The sequence below is a fragment of the Marmota marmota genome, unplaced genomic scaffold, assembly GCF_001458135.2.
Source record: "Marmota marmota marmota unplaced genomic scaffold, marMar, whole genome shotgun sequence".
Taxonomy (NCBI): Eukaryota; Metazoa; Chordata; class Mammalia; order Rodentia; family Sciuridae; genus Marmota; species Marmota marmota.
The window spans coordinates 27,162,479-27,177,631 of record NW_026000242.1 but is presented as its reverse complement, the minus strand read 5'-3'; the positions used below and the strand labels follow the sequence as shown (position 1 = coordinate 27,177,631).

At 34.2% G+C, this 15,153-nt stretch overlaps 1 protein-coding gene and 1 non-coding gene across 5 annotated transcripts in view; one reads left to right on the top strand and one right to left on the bottom strand.

The window, feature by feature from the left end:
• Positions 1–15,116, bottom strand: part of Mre11 (MRE11 homolog, double strand break repair nuclease) — a 64,514-nt gene extending 49,398 nt beyond the window's left edge. The window contains exons 1-7 of one of the 4 annotated variants that reach the window (XM_048795981.1): positions 14,973–15,116; positions 14,109–14,217; positions 11,760–11,892; positions 7,814–7,974; positions 4,685–4,772; positions 3,537–3,678; positions 836–950 (exon numbers count right to left, since the gene is read on the bottom strand). In XM_048795981.1, the coding sequence (XP_048651938.1) occupies positions 836–950; positions 3,537–3,678; positions 4,685–4,772; positions 7,814–7,974; positions 11,760–11,892; positions 14,109–14,128 (659 nt within the window). In that variant the 5' untranslated portion in view covers positions 14,129–14,217; positions 14,973–15,116. Of the gene's footprint in view, positions 1–835; positions 951–3,536; positions 3,679–4,684; positions 4,773–7,813; positions 7,975–11,759; positions 11,893–14,108; positions 14,218–14,682; positions 14,849–14,944 lie in introns of those variants that run through there. The other 3 variants (XM_048795982.1, XM_048795983.1, XM_048795984.1) reach the window with 3 other exon arrangements.
• LOC125613987 lies at positions 6,913–7,020 on the top strand. The gene has a single exon (XR_007344634.1). It is a non-coding gene; the product is annotated as a U6 spliceosomal RNA (small nuclear RNA).
• Positions 15,117–15,153: the final 37 nt, after the last annotated feature.

The following is a 15,153-nucleotide window of genomic DNA, read 5'->3' as shown; positions in this document are numbered from 1 at the left end:
AAAAAAAAAAAAAAAAAGAAAGAAATGTTTGTAACAGCAAGGTTTTAAAAAGCAAAAAAAAAAAAAAAAAATGCCAGGCACAGTGGCACATGCCTATAATCCCAGCGGCTTCGGAGGCTGAGGCAGAAAGATCTCAAGTTCAAAGCCAGCCTAAGCAAAAGTGAGGCACTAAGTAACTCAGTGAGACCCTGTCTCTAAATAAAATACAAAATAGGGGTGGGGATGTGGCTCAGTGGTCAAGTGCCCCTGAATACAATCCCCCCAAAAGCAAAATAATTGGAAATAAAAATGTACACTGACAGAAGAAAAAATAACTGTACATAAACAATAAAAATGAGGTACAAATCTAAGCAACAAAATGAATGAAACTCAATAATGCAATATTAAACATAAGTTGTTTGTAAAATATACAGCATCATTCCAGTTATACTAAAACTAAATAAAATAGCAATTATGGCTATACATGTGATTAAAAATAAATTAAAGCACTGGATATTAATTCAAAGCTGAAAATAATGCTTCCCCTAGACTATGTGGAAGCACATGAGATCATGAAAAGAGAATGGGAAAATGTACTGGTAAGATTCTACTTTTTGCTGAATTAATTTTATAGTTATTCTTATGCCTCATCCATATGCTAAAAATATTCTTTTATAGAAATTAATATACATTAAAAACAATTTCAAAATAAGCCATGTGCAGCAAGTCCAAGTTTCCCTGATTCTGCCTGACACTTTGAAAGAATAAAGGCATTATTCACTAAAGCACGTGAGCTTGGAAACAGATTTGGGGAACCTCAATACTTGGCCCAACATTGTTCAGAGAATTCTTTTACCTGTTTTGATGAATCACAAATAAATTAAACCAAGAGTTCTCATCTTCTTTTGGTCTCAACATTGTTACTTTTTTATTGACAAACATTCGATAAAGCCTTTCATCTGGAATGGACCCTGAAATTGACATTAGATATCTTAAAATTATTTTCTTACTTTGGTTTAAAAAAAGAAATGCTTTTCTTCTAAATTATGCATTTCTCAAAGTATTTCATTTTACTATTAGAGATATATTTAAATTCTGGAATAAGTTATAAGTGATATCATGTACAAAAGTTATGTTTCAGGTTCTTACATGACAGCAGTTAGATACATTCAAAGAACATGTTTCATTTCAGGGCTATGTACCCTCAAAATCAGAGAAATATGAACTAAAAAAGGAAGTTTCTTATGCTTAAATTCTTATTAAAATCTTCAGTAATACTGTTTTTCACCCCCTCCTTTATTATAAATTATAGGCATATGTACTTTTGATCTAAGATACACATTATTACATGCACAGATATTTTAAAAGTTAAGATAAAAATGTATTTTAGCACAGTATTTCTATGTACATTGTGATTTGAAATTAAAATATCATGCTTTTTTAATAATTCAATATTTTTCAAATAATTCTTGTTATTTCATGTACACCACAGGCTCACCTTGGTCTAGTGAAGGACAAAAAACAAATAAGTAAACAAAATAATAACAACTTGTAAATATTATAAAAAAGGGAGGAAAGCCAGGATGATAACAAGGAGAATAACAGTGTCGGGTGGGAAAGAGGGGCAAGGCTGCTACTTTATATAATGATTACAGAGGATGTCAGAAGAAAAACCATCAATACAACAATGTATAAGAGCAAGAAGTAGCCCAGCTCCCAAAGTAAATACCTTGGTATGGCCATTGGAATAACAACTGAGGTAGAATATAGAATATACATAACTGGAGATAAAAGTCAAGGTATACAATGCACAGAGCATTTAGAAGGCTGATCTACTCAGGTGCTGACAAAATCTGATGATAGGTAGGCAGGTAAAAAGTTTGAGGGGAAGCTGGGCACAGTGGCTCATGTCTATAATCCCAGCAGCTCAGGAGGCTGAGACAAGAGGATCATGAATTCAAAGCTAGCCTCAGCAATGGTGAGTTGCTAAGCAATCTGGCGAGACTCTGTCTCTAAATAAAATACAGATGTCACTCAGTGGTCAAGAGCTCCTGAGTTCAATCCCCAGTACAAAACAAAAACAAAACAAAAAAAGAGTTTGAGGGAAAAAGAGGGCAATTTAGCCAAAAGGTATGAGCTTTAAAAAAGCAGGGTATTTGGACATAACTTATTCCAGAATTTAAATATATCTAATAGTAAAATGAAATACTTTGAGAAATGCATAATTTAGAAGAAAAGCATTTCTTTTTTTAAACCAAAGTAAGAAAATAATATTTTTTTAAAATAACATAATGTCTAAAAGAAAGTAGTGGTGGGAAACAAGAAGAGTGATCCCCATTTCTGCCCAAAAGACCATAGTAAGAGAACTGCAGGAGACCTAAAACCCTCAGACACCCAGCTGGGCTTCAGAGAAGGTCAGAAAGTAGAGACAACATTCAAAAGAGACAGGCAATGCTGGGATATGTTCATTACAAAGAATTCTAGAGTTTATAGTGAAAGGAAGAAGGTTGGGATGGACACAAAGTCCAGTTAAAGAAGGCATAACAGGACAAGATGAGCCTTTGGGAGAAAATGGTTAACTGAGGAGACATGTCTCTGATGGTACCAGAGGCATAATGGGACCTGTCTTCAGTCTGAAGGTAGAAGAAACTGTTTTCTGGAGATATGATCTCTAACACTGCAGTAATTAAAACTGCTAATTGCTTTTTAAAAAAATGTATTTAACCTCCTGCTATATCACTTGTAGAAGCAGATGTGAGGACATACTAAATGGACTTAAAGCACACTTATTTCTGGTCTCAAAAATACTTGACACATAAAATACATAAAATAATGAATGTATTCTTTTAAAAATAGTCTTTGGTCTTTCATTCACATGGAATCAAGCCTAGCAAATAAGCTTCTGTCTACTGAACACTGGATGAATTAAAGATAGTGAAGTTGATAAGGCAAATGCTTGATCTTTAGAGATGACACTCTTAGATTAGCACTGTCCAACAGACATGTTAGCCACTAATGTGTTCTAAATATATAATTTGAAATTTAATAGTGGCCATATTAAAACAAGTAAAAAGAAAAGACAAATTAATTTCAACTTATCTGTTAGTAAAGATATTCTACATTTTTTCCCTCGGTCTTTGAAAACTAGTATGTACTTTACATTTCAAGTGTCCAATGTCTACATGAGGCTAGTGGCTACCATACTGAACAGCAATGCTTTAGATCTTTCAGAGACTTCTAAGATACCAAAATGAAGTTTTGCTAATTATTCTGTAATTCTAACATACAGGATTCTATATATACGTTTAAAAGAAAAAACTAAAAACAATAAACAGATACTAAAGGAGAACTACATTTTAACCAAAATTGCTATTATGTATTAATGCTATTAAAGTTTTAACAAAATCTTCCAACATTTTTTTTACAACCACCAACAAGTAATAAGGAGATCTGTTACACTTTTTTGCAGAGGATCACAAAGATATGTCCAAAATTCCATTTCACAATTGGCTAAACAATTATTTATTGATATAAACAGTAAAATGAAACCATCTTACCTAAACCATATAGAGCAATTTTTGTGGTTCCTTTTTGAAGCAAAACTGGACTAATGTCTATCTTCTCCACAGACATTGAACGTCCAAAGTGATTTATAAATCCAGCACAACTTAAAATATCCAGGGCACAGAGAGCATCTGCCTATGAAAAATATTTTCAAAGAATATTAATGTGTATGTACAAATAAACACTCTGCATAAATACCACACTACCTTTAACCATCATACTGCACATACTACCTGCCTTATCTAAATGCTTAGGACCAGAAGTATTTCAGATTGTGGGAGATTTTTGGATTTTAGAAAGTTTCCATAGATTTTGTCAACTGAGTATTCCTAATCTGAAAATTCAAAATCAGAAATGATCCCAAGTCCCAAACTTTTTGAATAGCAAGTTTCATATTTTAGAGCATTTGGGGTTTTTATTTTTAGATTAGGGATATCCAACCTGTAGTTACAAAAACATAGGTTAGGATAGTGTCTTCTCAAAATTCCAATATTAGAAGTATCCACTACCTTTTTTCTACTATAAGTTATCTACAGCAACTGGACTCACACACTAAATGCCAAGTAAGCATCTCACTACAACTACGTGGTGTCTTGGCCACTAAAAAGTAAAAATCAACCTAAAACAAGTGCTTTGTAATTTTAAGCATACCTCTTGAAACCTAGGGAAAAAGACTATAGGTAATAAGTGACTTAAAATATTTATGACCAGATTTTAAAAAAAGATATTTTGAGTTTAGGACCTCTAGTATTACCTCCATGACAAATAGGAAATAAAATACTCTAATTTAGATTTAAAGATGTTTGTGAAATAATTATATCCTATAAGTGAGATCCTCAAGAAATGTAAAAGCACAAGTAAACTATAAAACACTACACAAATATTAAGTGTTTATTCCTCCTGGCTACTCATTGCCAAACTCAGTTCTAATCAAATGAAAGCATAGCTGATATACCAATTCTTATTCTAGATTTTTTTTTTTTATCTAAGCAGTAGTAAAAATGCTTATATTAGTGATAACAAATCAAATTTGACTTCTTGACTAAAAATTTGACTACAAATTGCTGAGGAAAAGAAAAGGATTGCTTTCCACAGATAAACTAAACTGAACATTTCTAAAATTTCAACAAACAATAATTACCCCTGTAGGATCATCATGATTTCCATGAATACTAAACACTGGAATTGAGATGTTGAGATTGCCATCTTGGTAGTTCACCCATGGAAATCTTAAAAAAAGAAAAGAAAACTGAAAGTTTCTACAAGGGACAAAAGTTGTTTTGCAAGACTTTCTTCCAAAAAAATGCATGCAATTATAGACACATTGTACAATTTAAATTGGCAGATAACCACTAACAGTACTTCAGAAAATATAATCATAGATAACAATTCATTTCAACTAAAGCTTGAAAATATCTCACAAAGTACTACATTTTAATGAAAATCCAATAACATTAAATGGTGCTTCTGAAATGTATGAGTGATAAAGTTGATTAATAGGAAATTAATAGGCCTCAAAAAATTTAAAAACCTTTCCATATGGGTTTTTTATTCTTTTTTAACTTTAATTTGTTATAATAACAACAGAATGAATTACAATTCATATTACACACATAGAGCACAATTTTTCATATCTCTGGTTGTACACAAAATAGTCAACATCCTTCATGTCTTCTTAAATGTACTTAGGGTAATGATGACCACTGCATTTCACCATCTTTCCCACCCCCATTTCCCCTCCCTTCCCCTCACTCAACTTTTCCCCTTGGTCCTATCTAGAATTCATTTAATCCTCCCATCCCCACGCCAGCATATTATGAATCACCATCCTTAAATCAGAGAAAGCATTCAGCATTTGGTTTTTTGGGGATTGGCTAGTTTCACTTAGTATTATATTCTCCAGCTCCATCCATTTACCTGCAAATACCATGATTTTATTCTGTTTTAACTCACAACTTCCTTAATAAAATTCCTATAGCACAAGAATTAATATCAAGAATCAATAAGTGGGATGGATTTGAACTAAAAATCTTCCTTCTCATCAAAAGAAACAATCAGTGAGGTGAATAGAGAGCCTACTAATTGGGAACAAATTCTTACCAAACCCACATCAGATACAGCATGAATCTCTAGTATACATAAAGAACTCAAAAACCTTAACACCCAAAAAACCAATAATCCAATCAACAAATGGGCCAAGGAACTGTAAAGATACTTCTCAGAAGATACACAATCAATCAACAAATATATGAAAAAATGTTCAACATTTTTAGCAATTAGAGAAATGCAAATCAAAACTACTCTTAAGATTTCATCTCACTCCAGTCAGAATGGCAGCTATTATAAAGACAAACAACAATAAGTATCGGCGAGGATGTGGGGGAAAAGGCACACTCATACATTGCTGAGGGGACTGCAAATTGGTGCAGCCAATATGGAAAGCAGTGAGGAGAATCCTTGAAAAATTGGGAATGGAACCACCATTTGACCCAGCTATCCCTCTCGTAAGTCTATATTCAAAGGACTTAAAAACAGCATACTATAGGGACACAGCCACATCAATATTTACAGTAGCATAATTCACAACAGCTAAACTGTGGAACCAAACTAGATGCCCTTCAGTAGATGAATGGATAAAGAAAATGTGGTATATATTCACAATGGAATATTATTTAGCATTAAAAGAGTATAAAGTCATGGCATTTGCAGGTAAATGGATGGAGCTGGAGAATATAATGCAAAGTGAAATTAGCCCATCGGTATAGTTTTTATTTGTCATTAGGACAGGGGAGAAAACACCTATAGTTTGGAATCCAAAAGAACTACATTAATGATCTTAGCTTTATCACCTCCTACCTGTACAATTTAATCTTCTGTCCACTGCTGTCCCCAGTCATCCTATTCTTCTCAGAGGCAAATAATGTTAGCAATTTCTATCACATCTTTTCATTGTAACATATTCACTTATTTCATTTAACATATTTTAAAAATCATTCCACAGCAGTACTATTCATGAGAAACTTCTGCTTTTGTGGCCACAATGTATTTCATTATATGGCTGATGATACTGTATTTAAGCAATTCCCTATCAATGTACATTTAGATCCTTTCTAGTCTTTTCTCTTATAAATAATGGTACAATTAATAATCTTGAAAAGTTTCTCTGTTGAGAGTGTATCTGTAGGAAAATTCCTAAAGGACACTACTGGGTCAAAGAATATACGCATTTGCAAGTTTGACAGCTACTGCCAATTTCCCTCCATAAAGGCTGTTCAGAATTACACCTAACACAATGACATGCACAAGAGAGAAAAACTTCCCCAACCTCACCAACATACAATGTTATCAAGTTTTTAAACCTTTATGCCAGTGCTCACTTTGGCAGCACATATACTAAAATTCTAAAAATACTGAGAAGATTAACATGGCCCCAGCACAAGAACAACACACCAAATTTATAAAGCATTACATATTTCAAATATATATATATATATCTGTATGCCAGTGGTTCTCAATCCTAGCTGCATGTTAGAATCATTCGGGGATCTTTTAGGAAGTACCTATGCCCATGACACACTTCAAAAGATATATGACCCTTGGTATGGGCACCAGCATTTTTGAGTATTTCTAGGTAACTATAACATGCACAAATGACTGAGAAGCACTGATCCATGCCCATCTGAGTAAAAAAAAAAAAAATTCAGTATAACTTTATTTTTTATATGGCATTTTATTTCCTTTTCTGTCAACTATGTCCAAATTTTTACCTATTTTCCATTAACTCAAGAGGTTTTTTTTTTTTTTTTTTGGTTTTCTGTTTTGTTTTGTTTTTTGAGGACAGGTACCAGGGATTGAACTCAACCACTGAGCCACATTCCCAGCCCTTTTTTGTATTTTATTTATAGATAGTGTCTCATTGAGTTGCTTAGCACCTCCATGTTGCTGAGGCTGGCTTTGAACTCTTGATCTGACTGACTCAGCTTCCTGAGCTGCCACTGCACCCAGCCAAATCCCAGTTTTTAAAACAGACAAAGGGTATAAACAGAAGAATATATCAAAGAAGATATAAAAATCTGAGAAGATGTTCAGTCCCAGTATTATTTAGGGCAATACAAATTCATACAATGATGTACAGAAAATTCAAAGAACTATATTTAGTATGCAAATAACTTACAGTGAAAGTGAAATAGCTATAATTGTTAATGTGTTTATGAGTATTTACAGAAAAGATATGCAGGTAACATTTACTTCAACATATAAATATACTTACTTACTAAAACCAAAGTTGACTGATTGATCACTAATGATTTCAAACTGTACAGGACGATCACCCATACAGTATTTTCTTAATAATTCAAGGCATGTATGTAATGTTTTTCTTGAGGGCTTATTTTCATGGAAAAGATCACCACCTAACAAAATAAAATCCACCTAATCAAAAGAAAATAGTGTTAAAATTAGGTTTTATGAGTATGACTTTTAAAAAATCTATAGATGAAAAAGGTAGAAAAAAATCTTTAATAATTAAAGACAACATCATGTATGACAATTTAAAATCTTATGTTTCCTTTGTACTTTTTGCTCATTTGTTTGTTTTTGTGGTGTTGGGGATTGATCCCAGGTCCTGTGTATGCAGGGCAAGCACTCTACCAACTGAGCTATATTCCCAGCCCCTATGTTTCCTTTATTTAAAGGTCCTTCCAATCTGGTGATTAATCTTAATCCAATTTAGGTTCAAAAGCTGCCTTTTAAAAAGACACATTTAAATTACTACACCAAGTCCCTGACTCAAGTTACCCAAAGTGATATATATTCTTTTAAATTAAAATCAAACATAAACTTTGCACTTTAACAGAACACACAGAATAGATATAAAATTCAACCCAAATTATTTAGTGTTCCTACAGGCACTGGTAGCTAAGGAAATAGCAATTTACAAAAGAGATGATGTCCTTTCCCTCATTAAATACTACGTGCAATACCCTGTACTGGGTCCTGAGGCTATAAGAATGAATATTTTATGATCACTATCCTTAATACGTTCAAATTCTAATGGAGGAGACAAACCATTATGCACTTAAAAATAAGTCAGACTCTGACATGCAGTAGAATGGATATGTAAATAAACATAGATGGCACTACAATGAATTGAGGGAAGATGTCCAACAAAAAATCCAGGGGGATGTGTTAACATCATGGCATTTGAGTTATAAATGAAAGATAAATGAGATTTTTGAGGAAAAGCATTCTAGAAACATCAGTGAAGAAATAAAATCACACAAAAAAATTCCAACACACTCACACTTTTAAGAGGTATACAATCTACCTAAAGAAACTTAAGTTCTTAATTATTTAAAAGACTGGAGTAGGGATCACTGTGGCTACAGTGGTCAGGGGGAGTTTATTTAAAATGCAAGATTTACGCTAGGCCTTCAAGACTGAATATGATTTGAGTAAAGAAAGAAAATTATTATAATGGAAGAAACAAAACAAATACGCAAAAAATACACTGAGTCAGGCTTACAGGTGGTGCATGCCTGTAATCCCGATAACTCAGGACGCTGAGGGAGGAAGATTGCAAGATCAAGGCCAGCCTTAGCAACTTGGCAAGGCCCTAAGCAATTGAGCGAGGCCCTGAAAAATAAAAAGGGCTAGGGTTGTAGCTCAGTAGTTAAGCATCCCTGGGTTCAATCCCCTGTATCTGCCCCGGCCCCCAGTCCCCCTACAAAAAATACACTGAGGGAATGAGAAGTAGTTGGTTAATGTATGTCACTTCTGTAAAATAAAGGAATTCTGGAGACTGGTTACAAGGCAAAGTGACTGCACTCACTACTACTGAACTCTGTACACTTCAAAAGATGGTGAATTTTAAGTTATGTGTATTCTATCACAATTAAAAAATATTTTTTTAATATTTTTAAAAAATAGTTTGTGGCTCCAGGAAACCCCGAGAAGGGCTTAACTCACTATTGTGGTATTCCTGCCCAATCTTGCAGAACCTGAAATCTAATTATGAGGAAATACCAGGCATACCCAATTGCAGGCACATTGTACAAAATAACCAGTCTGTACTCTTTATTTAAAAATATCAGGGTCATGAAAGACAAAGGCAGATTGAGCAAATATACCAGATTAAAGTAGATCAAAGAAATATATCAACTAAATGAAACATGTAATCCTGGCTTGGGTCCTGGAGGCCACCTATCTGCCCTGAAATTGCTATAAGAGACATTACTAGGATAATCAACATCTTAAAACTACGTAAAGATATTGAATCAATATTACTTTCTGGTTGTGAATTGTGTATTGTGGCTACACATGCAAATTATTAAGTGGTTCAGGGGGAAAAGTATGTGTATGTGAAAAGATAAAGCAAAGAAAGTCAATGTAATAAAATGTTAGAAAATCTGGATGAAGGACTTTTCTTGTAATTTTTTTCTGTAAGACTGATTATTATTTCAAAATTGAAAATCTGAAGTCTCCAAGGAACAAGGAAATAAAATAAGACTGATTAGATCACAAGGGCAAACATAATAGAGAACTGCAAAGTCAGGAAGAATTCAAACTTTAATAATAAATATTAAATTCAAATTAAGGGAAAGAGTAATTAAAATATGCATCTAGAAGTTCCAGCATGGGGCCACTGAAGATGGGGAGGTGGAAAAATTAAGGGATTCTAGCAAGAAACAGACCTCCTTTGGTAACAAGTTTCTCTGCCCTCAGGGAAAGAAGAATCCATCTTAAAAGGAGTTGATACTAGCTATTTCCTAGCTCAATTAACAAAGTTCTAAGAGTTCCTATGGCTTTTTGGATCTTTTATAAATATTTAAATATAGAATGAACATGCAGGAAAGATTTTTCACTCTCATGGAATTTACCCTCCAGTAGAGAATACAGATAATAAACAAACAATTCACTGAATTATTTCAGGTGAGACTATGGAAAAAAAAAAACAGAATAAGGTCACAGAGTGCTTAGGGTTTTGGGGGGTTTTTTTGTACTGGGGATTTTAACCCAGGGACACTTAACCATTGAGCCATATCCCCAGCCCTTTTTTATGTTTTTTATTTAGAGACAGGGTCTCACTGATAGGGCCTTAGTAGGTCCTCGATAAGTTGCTGAGGCTGGCTTTGAACTCACCATCCTCCTGCCTTAGCCTCCAGAGCCAATGGGAACACAGGTGTGCATCATTACACATGATGCATACTGTATTCTTACTTCCCTATTTCTAATATCAGTACCACCATTCACCCAGACTCAATACACTTTAATTATTGTCTTTCCTTTTCCCTCATCCTCACCATCTACAACTATCCAAATGTTATAAATTTTATCATGTATTATCTTTTGCATTAACTTCCTCTTTTCTATTCCTAATGCCACTGTTTTTAAAAAGATCTTTTTAAAGATCTTTGACCTTGTATCTTTTTAAAGATCTTTTTTAAGATCTAAAACTGGTCTGATTCAAGCGGTACTACCCTGCTGCCAGAGACTTTCTATAGAACTGGGAACAAACTCCTCAATCACTCTGGCATACAAAGCCCTTCTTAAAGGAGTTCAAACCCTCATTTCTAGTCTTTAGGCACACCTTCTGATACATGGCCTATAGGTGAGCCAAACCAACCTGCTAGTCATCTAACATACTTGAAACTTTTTCATGCCTGTGCCTTCATTCCTGCTTCACCTTGAACATACATTCTCTGTGCTCTTCAAGTACCAAAATCCAGCCCTCCTTCAAAGCTCAAGTTAAATGTCACCTCTTTCATTAAACTCATCTTGCTATCCTCATCTAAATGTCATCTCTTCCACCTCTAAAACTCCCAGGAAATACTATATGATTTTCTTAAAGCTCTTACCACATGTGACCTTGTATCTGAGTATTTTGTATATCATATCTCACATTTGGATTTGCCATATGTTCTTTGAAAGCATAAACTATAATATTAATCTTTTCATTTCAAATAGAAACTACCACAAGACCATGCATTCATTAAATGCCTCATAATATATTTGTAAATTTTAAGACTATTTACCAGAGTAGATCCTACTGTTATTAAGGATACAAACACAGAATCTGCTTTGAGTTTCTAGCATATTGATATGTAAGGAGGCCACATCAGCACAAGAGCCTCTAAAAATAAATCTAACCTAAGAGACAAGAAACTATTGACCAAAGAAATATAGTAGAATCACACAAATATATACATCAAACTCACTTCATTTTCCTGGGCAAGTCTTAAAATTTCATCAAGTGTGACAAATGTATCATTTCCTCTGACTGCATCTTTCTCCATAAATCCAAGGTGAATATCAGTTGCAACTAAGATTTTAAATGTATTTTCATCATCACTGTATTAAAAAATAAATATCATTTCAATATAATGCATTAAAAGGATATTCAAGTAAGTTAAGACGTAAGCATAAAATAAATAACAGCAGTTAGGAGTAAAGTCATTTTTCTACTGTTAACCTTGTTCTGAAAATCTGAAGTACTCAACATCACATAATTTTTCTAACCACTAATTCAATACATAACAAATTTGTACATAAGTTTTAAAAGGTTCTGTAACTGCTTCAAAAATTTATAATCCTGTTATAATAAACCTAAAGGCCTGCTTGTTTTCCTATTCTGTCCCAGCACAAAAACCCAAAGGGCTTTGATCTTGATTACTAGATTTGGTTATTTGATTTTACAATCTAGGAAAATCAAGTTTAAAAAGTCTTCCTCTAAGTTTGTAAGTAGATTTTATACTATTGTGCAAGTAACTTACATTCAGGGTCCTGGAAACACCTGCTTGACTGTACTTTCAATAAAAAGCTAATTTTTCATTAATAAATTTTACCAAGAAAAGAAATTTCAATTCAAATAAAATCTGGCAGAGGCAATTTCATGTGAAGCAGCACTGGAATAGCAATTAACATTCTCTTAAACAATGTAAATTTTAATTTTCTAAATACTTTTATATCTATGATCTCATCATAACTCCTAGTCAATAAAGAGGTAGGCATTATTATACCTGAAAAATGAAAAGTCTAGACACTGAAAAATTGATTTATCACTCAACTAATTTCAGAAACAGGACTAAAAGCCACATGAAAACTCAGGTTATTTTTACTAAACTATAATCTTTAAAATCTTTTTTTTTTTTTTTAGAGAGAGAGAGGAGAGAGAATTTTTTTAATATTTATTTTTCAGTTTTTGGTGGACACAACATCTTTATTTTTATGTGGTGCTGAGGATCGAACCCAGCACCCCGTGCATGCCAGGCGAGCTCGTTACCGCTTGAGCCACATCCCCAGCCCCAAAATCTTTTTTTTATTATTTTTTAAATTGTAGATAGACATAATGCTTTTATTTTATTTTTATGTGGTGCTGAGGATCAAACCCAGTGCCTAACACATGTTAGGCAAGCACTCTACCACTGAGCTCAACCCCAGCCCCTTTAAATCTTTTTATACAAAATTACTATTTTTTTTTTAATATTTTTTTTTTTAGTTTTCGGCGGACACAACATCTTTGTATGTGGTGCTGAGGATCGAACCCAGGCCGCACGCATGCCAGGCGAGCGCGCTACCGCTTGAGCCACATCCCCAGCCCTTTTTATACAAAATTAAAATATTAATATATGAAAAGCATTTCCAGAAATATTTCTCTTTAGTAACTTCAAAAATAATATGTACAAAGTTCTGATTACTGTATACAAGCTTTTCAGATCACATTACTACATCCTTCCACAGCAATGTATAAAGTATTTTCACATGATTTCTCTCATTTAAATCTCAAAATTAATCTGAGAAAGGCATGATTATTCCAATTATACAAATTAAGAAATTGAGGCTAGGCTCAGAGAACTGCTGAATTTCCAAGGTCATATATCTAATTTTCACCAATGTCTTAAAACTACAATGAAAAACTCAAAGTCTAAGGCTTTTTCCACCTAACATTTTTAGGCCTTTTATTTATTTAGATTTTATCCAAATTCATTTTCAATATATTTGATACTACATTAATTTACTCTAAAAATCTGCTTAAACAGAACTTCATGAATAAAACTTTATCATGAAAATTCAAGGCTATCTATAGCTTCAATATTTTAATAAAGTCTAAGAACATAACCTTACTACAGCAACATACCAAATTACTCCAAGACTCCAATCTATAGCTTCACAGTCTTAATAAACATATAGAATGGATTTTTAAACATTGAAAATATTCTTTTTGATGATTAACACTTCTATTCACAGGCAAGTTCTTTATTTACTGGTAATTTTTTTTTGGTTGGGGGTACTGGGGATTGAACTCAGGGTGACTGGACCACTGAGCCACATCCCCAAGCCTATTTTGTATCTTATTTAGAGACAAGGTCTCACTTAGTAGCTTAGCACCTTGCTTTTGCTGAGGCTAGCTTTGAATTCGTGATCTTCCTGCCTCAACCTCCTAAGCCTCTAGTATTATAGGCCAGCACCACCATGCCCAGGTAATTTATTTTTTTTAAGGTGATCATAGTTAATAATCATTGTAAACCCAAGTAACCAAAGGATTCTATAAGCCAAGATGGGCTTACAGTGCATCAGCAGTACTCATTTTTATGGTCAGTAGGGCTCCACAAGGGCAAGATTTCTCTCCAAGAACTCCTAGGTCCTGTGTTCAAATGTGTCAATCGTTTCCAAATTCTAAAAACAAATATCAAAAACATATTTGTTAAAAGGTTGCACATATTTAACCATTTTCAGTTAGGCTGCATAGGTACAGACTTCTTAAATAATCAGACTGGCAATTCTGAAAGTCTCATTTTCATCTAAGCGCTATTATTTTTTAATGAGTTTATAATAGACAATAACGAGTCTTCAGTGCCACTTTAATATCACTGTTATGGTTAACATATCAGTGTTTCTTTTCCCTTGCTCTTATGGAAAATTAATGCATATTAATAAATGTACGGTAAGGGTCACGTAAGATTCTAGTACAGCACACAATTCTGGGTGTTAAATTGTATGCATAGGATTTTCTGGAGTATGGCGGCAACCCCATATTTCCTGGCCCAAAACAACGTTTTTAAAAGACCGGGATTGTTTTCATAAGAGAGGGACCCCATGTTTAAAGCTAGAAAAACATAAATCAAACACGTGGAGAAACACCTTTGAGAGCCTGCAGGACAACTTTTAAGTAGTCAGACTTGGGAAGGAAAAGCTGTCACCGGCTTACACGTCCGGAGTTCCAGGTTGCATTGGGATTCCAAGAGTCACCAAGCTCTATTCGCGGTGGGACTCCAGAGCCATGAGCTCTCCACACCCCTCCCCTGCCGACTTCGCGGCCCACGCTCGCCAGAGCGTCCCATTCACTCTGGGCTTCCGCCTCGGAACCTAGAAAGCTAGGAGATGGATACGATGCCTAAATTACCCCACACCTGGACTCTTCAAAGCCCCACCTTCGGGACCAAGACCGTCTTCTATCCAGGAAGAAGGGGCGGGATTCGTGAGTAGAAAAGCAAGCAGTCTGCCCGGGAAACACGAAGGGTCATAAACCTGAATTAGGCGCGAGAGAACCGCATCTGTGTTTCTCGCGATATCTCGTTAATTACGTAGGCTTCTCAAGTCCCCTTCGAGTTT